Below are 12,449 nucleotides of genomic sequence, written 5' to 3' on the forward strand. Positions count from 1 at the left end.
TATGTGGGGGTGTGGGTCCTTAAATTTTTATTTGGTGGGGATGTAATGTGCTTGGGTGTAACTTTATTTTTTTGCAATAAAAAAAAAATCTTTTACGTGACTTTTTGTTTCATCACATAGGGAACACAAAGACCCCTATGTGATGATTTTTAAGTGACGTGTTCTCTTTATTGACACATGCTGGGTCTGAAAGACTCTGGGCTCCACTGGATGTATTGCAGTGCAATACATCTCTCCCTGGCTATTTGGAGAAGCCGACAGCCGTGACTTGGAAATGAAGTCATATACATCACCTTCCAGGTCACAGAAAGAAGGGGAGGAGAGCAAATGCTCTACTCTCTCCCCTCCACCTGCTGGCACCCGCCATGGTGCTCTCCGGGCCCGCAGATGGGGAAGCTGGGCCCGGATACAGGCAAAGCGAGCATGAGGGGGGGCTGTGGAAGTAATCAGGCGAGAGCTCAGCCACCCGACAGTTAGGAGTCTGTCTGCCAGGTCTATACACAATCCTGGTGGCTGCAGTGTGTATAAAACCCCCTGCTGTCAGGTCCATACAATGTACGGATCTGGCAGCAAAAGGGTTAAACATTCACAGCATTAGAGGAAAAAGTAAGTGAACCATTGGAGTTAATAGTTGGTTGAACCTGTTTGGTAACAATTACTTCAAGCAAGCTCTTTTGGTGGCTCTGGCTCAGACCTGCACAATGTCCTGGAGGAATTTTTTTACCATTCCTTTTTACTGCTTTAGCGCAGACACATTTGTAGGATGTCTGGTGTGAATGGCTCTCTTGAGGTCATTGCACAGCATCTCTATGGGTTAAGGTCTGAGCTCTGACTGGGTCAATACAAAAACCGCATTTTCTTTTTCTGAAGCCAGTCTGTGGTGGATTTACTTCAATGCTCAGGGTCATTGTCCTGCTGCATCACCAAACTTCTACTAAGCTTCAGCTGGTGGACAGTCACTTATTGCGTAGTATATTCTGGGAATTCATTTTCCCCTCAATGATGGCAAATGGTCCAGGCCATAAGGCAGCCAAGCAACCCCAAATCATTATGTTCCCTCCACCATGCTTCACCATTGGGATGATGTTTTGATGTTGGTAAGCTGTGCCCTTTTTGCAGCATACATACTGAGTATTCTTCCCAAGCAAATCAAATTTTGTTTGATCAGTCCACAAAACATTTTCCAAGTAGCATTGTGGTTTGTTATGATGTTATTTGGCAAATGTCAGAGCAGATTCTTCTGTGGTGTTCTGTCATGGACACCCTGCCCGTTCAAAGACTTACATATGAATAGGGATGTTTGCCAGTTCTAGTGGTGTCTTCAAGCTTTTGGCTGTTACTCATGGGTTCTTCTTTACCTCACCGAGGATTCTGCCATGTGCCTTGGAAGTAATCTTGGCTGGGTGTCCACTTATAGGAAAAGTATCTACAGTACTAAAGTATCTCCATTCATAGACAATTTGTCTAACTGTCAACTGATGGATACCTAAACTCTTTGAGATTGCTTTGTATCTCTTTCTAGCCTTATGCAGATCAACTACTCTTGATCAAATGTCTTTGGAGAACTCCTTTTTTATGAAGCATGGTTCACATCAGCTGATGCTTATGAACAGCAATCTTAAGTTTGAGTACCTTTTATCAATTAAAGTAGCTCCAAACCACATCTCCAAACTCGTTTAATTAATTGGACTCCGGAGGAGCAAACTACTGACTCCAATTTGCTTTCATTGAAGTAATTAGTCAAAGTGATCACTTACTTTTTCCTCCAGCACTGTGAATGTTTAATGGGTGTTTTCAATAAAGACATGAGAAATGTATATTGTCTGTGTTTTATCAGCTTAAAGCAGAGTTTCACCCAAAAGTGAAAGCTCTGCTTGTTTGCCTCCACCCCCCTCCACTGCCATATTTGACACCTTTTGGGGGGGAGCGGGCACCTGGTTTTCACAGGTACCTGCTCCCACTTCCGACTCATTTCGCCACAGCGAAGTGAGCCGGAAGTTCAGCCCCCTTCTTCCTCCCAGTCTCCTGGTAGCTTTCATAGATCCCAGAAGACTGCTGGACCAATCAGGATGCACAGCACGACTCGCGCATGCGCAGTGGGCACCCAACTGAGAAGCTGCAAGCTGTCACAGCCTGGTGCCCACAGCTGAGATGCTGGCACTGTGAAGAGAAGAAGGAGAGAAGGGACGGCGTGGGTGAGTACATCGCTGTACCCTGGGACAGGTAAGTGTGCATTTATTAAAAGTCAGCAGCTACAGTTTTTGTAGCTGATGACTTTTAATAAACACAAAAATGTCTGGAACTCCACTTTAAAGCACAATGCATTTGTCTATTGTGACCTAGATGAGGATCATATCGCACTTTATGGCAAATTACTGCAGAAAACCAGTTAATTCCAAGGTATTCACAAACCTTTTCTTGTCACTGTATTTAAACAATATTGGGGGCTATTTACTAAAACTGGCGAGTGCAAACTCTGGTGAAACTCTGCAGAAAACCAATCAGCTTCCAGGTTTATTGCCAAAGCTTAAAGTGCTACTAAAGTCATTTTTAAAAAAATAATAAACATGTCATATTTGTCTGCTATGTGCAGTGGTTTGCACTGAACAGCCCTGATCCTCCTTGTCTCGGGTCCCCCACTGGTGCTCCTGGCCCCTCCCTCTTGCTCGGTGCGCTTATAGCAAACAGCTTACTATTGGGGCACCCAAGCAGGCTTGCTCCCGAGCAACTGCTCTGAAAAGACAAAATGGTTGGCTGCACAGACAGCAGTGTAGTAGATGAAATCCTTTATTGAAATCCTTTACATACAATGTGATAAAAACATGATAGCTCCAAGACTGGACAGAGGAACAGTAGACGCGTTTCACATGAACACGTGCTTAGTCATTACTCAGCGTGTCCATTTACACACAGAGCGATGCTCTGCCCCATTCTGCTTTTTTTTCAATGGCTCTCTGGCTGTCACTGACAGATTGACAGGAATCCCAGGTGACATTACTGACAAACTTTGGTCACTGGGAAGGAGCCTTTTACCTCAATATTGGGACTATAGTGCTTAATGTGGGGAGTAAGGTACCCCCAATATTGAAATATGTGGCCTAGGAAATTTAGGGGATCCCAAGGTATCTATCATAAAATGACCTCTTATGATCAATGATGTCACAAGGGATCCACTGGAATTACCTGAGTAATATAATGTTTAAAAATTAGAGTGACAGAGCTCATTTATTTAAAAAAAGGGAACAAACATTATGTGGTTCCCCTTAATATCCCAACCAGATCCTTATTCAGGCATGCAGACTGAGCTCAAGAAGGGAGAGCAGCAGGTGTGTACTTACCCACTTCCTGGACCAAACCAGACCACATGCCCTTCAACATTGGGCGGGGCTCCTTGTAAGGGAAGGCGGAAAGTTACTTCCCACCCCAGCAAAGTACCCTTTGTTCAATGTTAATTGATAAGGTCTTCTACCTTACTGCCTAGTAAATGCGATGAGAAAATCGGACGAAAAACACCTCTTTTGAATCGATTGTCTGATAATCTGATCATGAGAATTGTTCTTGTACAATGACAGAACAAACTATTTTCGTTCAATCAGTACAGTATTCGCCCTTAAAAAATCGAGTGACCAAGATTACGCATGCTTGGAAACGAAAGAACACATTGCAATACAATACAATACATTACATCACTTCTGAAGTTGTATTCTGTCTTACGAGAATATTCATAACTTCAGTAACCTCTTCATTTTTGATATGAGAATAGCATGCAAAAAAAAAACCCCTGGATGATCATTCACCTGATATTCTCATCTTGTGTATGAAGCTTACCTCCAGTGCCCCAAGAAGGAGGTGAGGATAATATGAGAGCCCCATTACTGGCTCTTCTAAACCAACTTCTAAGCCAGCTGAACTAAGTTTAAAGGCCTTTGCAGTGTATTATCTTTACAGTAATTTCTGCATTAGTTCAAATGGGTCCAAGAACTGCGAACAAGCAGGGCTTGCCTCATATCTATGGTAGACCAGGACCCAAACCTCATCCCTATCTTTAAACACTGAGTTTAGAATTAACAGTCTTGGAGGTATTTTACGTATACTGCATTTCAGTATGGGCAGTATATAATGACCACTTCCAACTCTGAAATCAGATGAAAATGAATGCATTGCTCTTTGCCTCTGTAACAATCAGAGAGGCTTGCATGCCTCCTGACCTTCATGGCTCTTCAGACCCTTCAGGGCTCTTTCCCAGCACAACAACTGTAATGTAACAATTGTAATGTGTGTTATAACCTGCCTATGGGGGAAGAGACATATCTTCAACTGTTTGTTAGAGCCAGTCCTAGTTTTCTCACCCTCCCTGCTCAAAAAAAAATTATTGAGTGGTCCATTAATTGGAGAACAGCCTATATGAAACAATATTGTATTTCTCCAGATCAGCTGACTGAACATCTCTTACCTCTTCTCTTGTTGAACTCCAGCTTGACCATTCAGTCCTGTACAGTTATGTAGGATCTTTTCCTATACTGAAATTGCTAACTCTGATTTTACCATGCACAATGAGCTTCTCACAGAGAAGCGCATAGACCCAATAAATATATCATTGGGCTTAAAATAAAGTATTTAGTAAAAATAAAAAGTTTGGTAAAAAAAAAACAGTCTTTTAATGGGGCATGCCAGGGGTGTAAGAAACCAGGGAAGGAAAAATATAAGCAGAATAAACTTAAACTTTGCTGTGATCTTGTAATAATTGTTAGACATCTGACCAAGTACCCGGTAGTATATTGATTTGCTTTACTCTGTTGTTACAAAATATGCTCACTTTTGTCTTTTGCTATCATATCTGCTTCTGTAGACTGCAGTGACACAATTTCTCAAGTTAATGCCATGAAAATATTGAAGCGCTATGGGAGCTCTGCTGGCCTTTGGACGAAGGACCCCATAGGTAATTCAGAGAGAGTTTATGTCCTTGATGGTGCTGGCAATGACACAGTGTTTGTGTTTCCCCGTATGAAAGAATTCACTCTTTCTACTTCAACACGCAAAGCAGCTCGGATCAAACTTCCTTTTCCATGGGTTGGCACTGGCCATATTGTTTATGGAGGCAACCTTTATTATGTTCGACAAGGAGAGGAATTCCAAGTCATCAAATTCAACTTGGCAAACAAAACAGTGGTTGATAGCGCTGTGCTACCAATTGAAGACCAAGTACCAGTTTATGGTTTATCCAAGCATAACTTCATAGATATAGCAGCCGATGAAGAAGGTCTATGGGTCATCTACGCTACTAGGGACAATGAGAAAAACATATGCTTAGCCAAACTGGACTCAAACAGCCTTGGCATTGAGCAGATGTGGGATACTCCATGTCCGATAGAAAATGCAGAAAGTGCTTTTGTGGTTTGTGGTACCCTTTATGTGGTGTATAACACCAAACTCCCAAGTCGCTCTCGTATACAGTGTATCTTTGATGTCAGTGGCACCATATCCAGTGAAAATGTGCCAGTTGTTTACTTTCCTAAAAGATATGGATCCCATTCAAGTATGAAGTATAATCCTAAGGACCGTCAGATCTATGCTTGGGATGATGGTTACCAGATCATATACAAACTGAGCATGAAACCCAAAGATGAATTGTATTAGAAAAATCAGAATGTATTGTTCTTTAATGTAGCCATTGTCATTTAAAGGATGCTAACATGTATTGGGTATGACACATTGTGCTCTATTAACAAATAAAAAAAATCGAATTTAGGTAACACTGCATGTTTAAAAACACCAGTGCTGCTTTATATGTGTTACCCTGTACTTTGTATTCTGACATCAAAATCACTGAACTTTCAAAGTCTATACAGTAAATGAGTCAAACTGTACAATATTCAAGCTACAAATTAGGAGTGAAAAGCCACCTGTTCTGAGCCTTGTTCCTGTTTATTTAAATTATCGATTTAATCTTTTAACAAATTGAGGTTTTTCTTTCCTGGAGGAGCAGAATGAAGACATTGCAGCATGACTTATAACTTACACCATGTTTATTGGGCACTGTGATATATCATATGCACAATCGTAATACAGTTGTCAGATTTAGAGCTTAAGCTTACCGATTTTTTTTCTTCTTTTAAATCAGCACCAGGAACAGTACTTACATTGAATGAAAAGTGTCTTTCATGCTGGTGGCTGCTATGCTTATAGAAATATTCATTCCTCTGCCTACCAGGATACCCCACGGCTGTGATCTTCCGATGCTGCAGTGGGCAATGTAAGCCACTGGACCTGTCACGGACACTTATCAAAAGTGCCAGCTATACCCGCCGTTTCAGCCCTCTCCTCCATTCATAAAAGCCATGCTACCACTTCCCACAATGAAAAGCACTCCATAAATTGAGGCTGTAGACTTTTTACACAATAACTGTCGTAGCACCATTTTCATTGCAGAAAATAATAGTACTGCTTTTATGGATGGAGTGGAGGGGGGCTCAAAGGGCAGGAAAAGTCACTTTTTTTCACTTTTGATAATTGTCTGTGACAGGTCCAGCAGGTTATAATACCCCACAGCAGAATGAGAATTTCAATGAACATAGCAGCCACCAGCACAAGGGGCACTTTTATTTAATGTAATTACCATCCCTGGTGCTGATTTAAAAACTTTCAATTTAATTAAGCAATCAATTTAGAAACATGTATTGGGGAAGATAAATCATGTTTGGATGAAGCTACATTTCTTCTAAGAATAAGTACAGGAGGACAGGGCATTTACTGGCTGTGAATCAGTACTCAGTCAATAGCCTCATATAAATTGTTAGTATAATTTAGAATAGACATACTAATCTTCTGACACTAATTTCCTGAATACTTTCTTGATTTCAGCTCTCATGCCGTTATCCTGCATACCATTTTCATTAGTGCCTAATTTGACACTTGCCCACTTTTAAATGTGCATTTGTTAAAACTACCCAAGCATTGGCATTTAAGTTTTTTTGAGGTCTGGTCTGGTGAAGGGCAATTTGACACACTCCTAGAGTCATTCAGTTGGCTGTCTGTGTCACCAGATTGGACAATTATATTTTTGGTTTAGGCTAGGTTGCTAGCCTATATTGATAAAAATAGTGTTCGTTTCGATCAGAAAGAATTCTGTTTATTTTAATAACTTCTTTAAGGCCTCTTTGACATGGACAGACTGATTGGGTCCTCTGTCCATTTTTCAGGCGGACCCCAGTGGACCATCCATTGTTCTCTATGGGGAGGTGGATGTAAACGGACATGTGTCCGTTTACAGTTCACATGCATTTGATCAGATCCGCAAAAAAAAGAAGGATAGGGGATCTGTTTTCCATCCATCTAGCGGATCGGATGACAGTCGGATGTAAATGGACAGGTGTTCGTCTATTCGGTTCATTTACATTCGACTGCTCTTTAGAGAACAGCGGTCTATGTAAGTGTCCGCTCTGCACAAGCGGACCTGCCATCCATTGGCTCAGCAGGGATCAGCGGACAAATCCCCCGCTGAGCAGACAGATCAGCTTGACAGAGTCCGCCCATAAGAAAGGGGCCTAAAGCAGAGGCTGTTTTGTTATTCAATATCGTCACTCATCACACTTCGTCATTAGCCCACAATCCCAAGACTGTGGATAAGGGTGACTGAAGGACTAGAGTGGATACAGTTTGTCCTAATTCTGAAGGTCAAATAAACTACCAATTTAAACAAGTAGTCTCACCTCCATTTTTATTGATGTTTTGTTCCTCAAGGCCTTCCAACAACACAGCTAGCAAGGAGATGGCTGCTTTGACAGACAGCACTTTTCTCCATCTCTAGCATTTGGCTGCTTGCCTGGAACATTTTAGCTGCTGGCAAGCTTCCCTCCCCCTGCATTCCTTGGGAGATGCTTGTCTCCCTCCCCAACTGTCCGACAATTCAGCTAGCAAGCACTTGTCTGAGGCAAGCGTCTTCCAAAGAAGAAGTGGGTTTGTCAGCTAAAATGTTCCAGGTAAGTGGGAAAGTGCTTGGAGATGGAGAAAAGTCCAAAGACATGCTGGTAGGTTAATTGGCTCCTGTCTAAATTGGCCCTAGTATGTGTATATATGAATGTGAGTTCGGGACCTTAGATTGTACACCCCTTGAGGGTTAGGGACTGATGTGAATGTACAATATATGTACAGTATGTAAATGAATATAAAGCCAATGCTTTTATTTTTACCTTAATGCATTTTCTGCATTAAGGTAAAAATTGTCCCACTATTATTATTATACAGGATTTATATAGCGCCGACAGTTGGCTCAGCGCTTTACATTATGGTGGGAGACAGTACACGAGAAAGTATAGTAACAATACGATTCAATACCCTGCTCCTTGGAGCTTACAACCTAGGAGGGAGGGGATAGTGGTATAGGAGGAAATAGCTGTGGGGGATGGAGTGGTAGGAAGAATAGAGGAGTTCAGTATTAGCTGAGGGCGGGGTAGGCTTCCCTGAAGAGATAGGTTTTCAGAGTGCGCCTAAAGGTGAGCAGACTAGGTGATAGTCTGATGGATTGGGCTAGGGAGTTCCAGAGGATGGGGGAAGCCCTGGAGAAGTCCTGGAGACGAGCATGGGAGGAGGAGACAAGGGAGCTAGAGAGTAGGACACTACCTGTTCCTTTCCCCACTTTCCCTAAATACTTACCGGAGCTGTGCCTATTTGCAGCAGTGCTTTTCTCTGTTCCTCTTCTCACAAGATAGACTGAGAGCTGTGGGGGTGGGGCTGAATCACACTGTGTGTCTATGGACGCACACAGCCTGGCTCGGGAGCTCGCACGCACGCATGTGTGTCTCCATAGCAAGAGACTTGCTATGGGGGTAAACAGAGACGAGGAAGTGTGGAGAACACTGTCGGGGGACCCTGGAAGAGGAGGCTTGGGGGCTGCTCTGAACAATATCATTGCACAGGGAGGGTAAGTATAACATTTTTTTTTATTTCAGGAAACATGGGAGCCCTTGCAATCACTTTAAATTTATTTACACTTTTGCAATCAAATTTCAGAAAACCCCACTATACTGTATGTTTGTTATATGTTCCTATTTACACAGCATACCTAAAAGAAATTATTTCTTTCTTTCTGATGTTTGGAGGAGAAGTTGTCATGGCTGACTGCAAGCATTTCTCAGCTAGCTCAGAATGATCTGTTCCAATAGCTGTGCCAGAGACTGGGTAAGTAGTAGTTCACAATGGAAAATCCTAGCTCCTAAACCTTTAGCCACCTTTGTAAAGAGAGTAAAGGGTTTATTTACTAAAGCTGGAGAGTGCAAAATCAGGCACACTTCTGCATAGAGAACGTTCAGCTACCAGGTTTTATTGCCAAAGCTTAATTGAACAAACTAAAGTTAGAAGCTGATTGGCTACCATGCACAACTGCACCAGATTCTGAGTGCTCCAGCTTTAGTAAATCTCCCCTACTGTGTTCAAATCCAGTACAACTAATGAGGTGATATCTGCCTATACAGAACAGAGTTTAATTATACAATAGACCATAGTAGAATTTTTCCTTGCTAGAAGTTCCACAAAAGATCATCTCAAAAAAAGGTAAGCTGCAATTTTTAAACATTTTTAAGTTGTGCTATGTGAATAGGAACATATAACAAGTAGGCATTACCCAATTCTGCTGCAAAACCAGAAACACCTTTTTTAATATACAGCAACACACCAGGAGGACCCTGCATAGTTAAAACAGGTTAGTTTTTTTGCTGGAGAGCTTAAAATGTGCTGGGACTCTTTTGAACTGTTTTGTATAATGCCCTGTTTTTGTATGCCTTTTCCTGTTTGCTAGTTTCAAATAGATCGGAGGCTAGCTGCTGCTATCTCTCATTTAAAAAAAAAAATTCTGCCATCTCTGTATTTTTTTTTAATCTTTATTTTTGCATGCCTTGCTGTTTTTCTAATTCTTCCTCCCTTTCCTTGTTGTACTGGGCATGGAAGCAAGGGAAATATCACAAATAGATAGCAATGGAACAAGACAATGGTTCTAATCTGGTCCCCTAAAGGAACATTTTGGCTGCATACACTAACATCCTGTATTTCATAGTGATTCCAACTTTGAAATTTCTACATCTGCCTTCCTAGCTCTAACCATTAATGATAGTATCCTCTAAATCAGGCACTTAGCTCTTAAAGTGAAACTGAACTCAAAAAGAGAATATTTGCTATGTTAAGGAGAATACTTCCTGGTATGTGGGGGACTCTTGAGTCTACTGAATCATAACTGTATATCTGTAATATATAATCTAAAGTACTGCTGCCTGACTGGTAGTCTGCTCATGGTTTTCCTTGTTGGAGGCTGTGACATAAGGAAAGCCTTGACTCTACCAAGATGGCCATCCCTACAGAGAAACAGGTAACTCAGTAATGAAGAAAGATCAGCTGCAGGTAGATCACAGGCAATACCAGTGACTAGTCCTTTGGCCTCTGCCAAAGATAATTTCCTTTTTAATTGTCCCCTATTCTGAACACTTGAGGCTTACCCATCCCCTAAGATAGTACATTAACACTTAGCCCCCCCAAATGCAACTCCCTAAAAAAACCTAAACCTAAACCAGAAATTAAATAAAATACATGGATCCAAGGGCTGGATCTAGCCTGTCTGCTCTGGGTTTGCAAAGTATCAAGACGGTTTTCTTTTATCCTTGTGGCTATTTGCATTGCGGAGGTTGGGCTGGACTTCAGTGCCTGAACATAGGGCCCAACCTGCTGATGCCACTGGTCCTGGAGGGGCAAGACCAAAATTTGGGTGACCACAGCCCACCGCAGCACCCCTAGATCCAGCCCTGACACATCCTAGGAAAAAAAAACCTACCAGTAGCAGTCATACTGCTTTCCAACAGAGCAACTCAGTCCTCCAGCTGAAGTGGAAAGGATACAACTAAAATTCTGTTGTTCAGCCATGTGACTGTTCTTTTCAGCTGTAATTGATGAAAATAATGACCATTACAGCACATTAGTTCATTAGAGCCTAGTAAGGTAAGCCTATAACCTCTTCTTTATTACAGCCATAAAATCATATAAGCTCAGCACTTCGCCCTAGAGTCCTATTCTGCTGGCATCACTCCAATTTGTAGTTTTACTTCTCTTCTGACCTATTGAAGCTGTGAAGTGTAGGTCTGTGTGATGTAATTTGTGCTGCTAAATGGTAACTCTGCAGTTCAATCATTTTGTATGTTTTATCAATCTGAGTTTTAATAAATCACTCTTAATATACTATGTGTACAAAATAGTCTATAAATGTATGCAAGACTGTATGAGTGTTCTTCTAAATTAGTTTATGCAAATACTGTGCCGCATTTACTAAAAGTAGACCTAAGAAAAAAAAGAGAGTTAGTACCCATAACAAAACATAACAGTCACTGGTACCTTTTGATATATTTCTTATGCGTTGATGGTGGATTTTGTCTGCAATTACTTCATGAAAACTTATGGTCCATGGAAAATTAAATACAGGAGTGGGGGTGGCAATGAGTGGAATGAAACTGAGTGATGTATATTAAAAATGGCTAAAAACGTGTAGTAAAACCAGTGGGGTTTAGGCATAATAAATACGGCAAAATAAACACAGGCATGGGGGTAGCATCAGGGGTCTCAGGGGTCACAACTATGACCCCACCCATAGTCCGGGGGGGGGGCCCTTCAGCTTCATTTTTTTTTTTACATGTCACTGTGTAACTAGGGGCGGACTGACAACTCATGGGGCCACCGGGCAATAGGGGATCATGGGGCCCCTGTGTCCTTGCCCAAACTAAAAAAAACCTATGGAAAAGGTACCAGGGGCATCTCATGGGGCCCCCTACTGACCCCGGGCCCTTGGGCAATTTCCAAATGGTCAGTCCGCCCCTGTGTGTAACCATGGAGCAGAGTGTGCCTGTGTGAGGACCACAGAGTCACCTGAGAAGATGGTATGTTAGGAATGTGATAGGATGAGTGGAGGAGGTGGATTACGTGCTGAGGAGAATGATAAATGCACAGTGCACAGTACTGAGTAGACTGTCTCATCCCCAGCTTCTCCCCACTCCCCACTTCTCCCCACTGTCTTCCAGCCCCGTGTCTTCCCTGTCTCTGCCAGACTGTGAGTCCCTAATGAGCTCTCCTCATCTCCCTCTTCTTTTGCCCCCCCTTCCTGATCTGCATTCATTCATGGCAGGGGTAAATGCTCTCCAGCTGGAGATGGAACACGTGATGCTAAAGTAAGGTGAGTAAAGATTAAAGGGTGAATCATACTATGAGGCATCTATTGGGCTTTAAACATTCTTCTGGAAATGTAGTGTGGGTCCCAGCAGCCTCTGGGCTCCTTACCAAGCCCCCAAGCTCCTTGTCCAGCCCCTGGGCACTTTGTCTGCCATCTGAACACTTTACCTAGCCCCCAGACACAATACCTGAGCTCCCAGCATCTTACCCAGTTCCTGGACTCTTTCCCTGATCTCCAGGCATACAGTATT

General features: G+C 42.3%; 1 protein-coding gene across 2 annotated transcripts in view; it reads left to right on the forward strand.

Annotated features, from left to right (window-relative positions):
• OLFML3 (olfactomedin like 3) overlaps window positions 1–11,217 on the forward strand; it is a 33,213-nt gene extending 21,996 nt beyond the window's left edge. For both annotated transcript variants that reach the window (XM_089681081.1, XM_089681082.1), the window contains one exon: window positions 4,850–11,217. In XM_089681081.1, the coding sequence (XP_089537207.1) occupies window positions 4,850–5,637 (788 nt within the window). In that variant the 3' untranslated portion in view covers window positions 5,638–11,217. The remainder of the gene's footprint in view (window positions 1–4,849) is intronic.
• Window positions 11,218–12,449: the final 1,232 nt, after the last annotated feature.

Source organism: Staurois parvus, unplaced genomic scaffold (assembly GCF_062004578.1).
Source record: "Staurois parvus isolate SC_StPar_1 unplaced genomic scaffold, SC_StPar_1.0 ptg000258l, whole genome shotgun sequence".
Lineage (NCBI taxonomy): Eukaryota > Metazoa > Chordata > Amphibia > Anura > Ranidae > Staurois > Staurois parvus.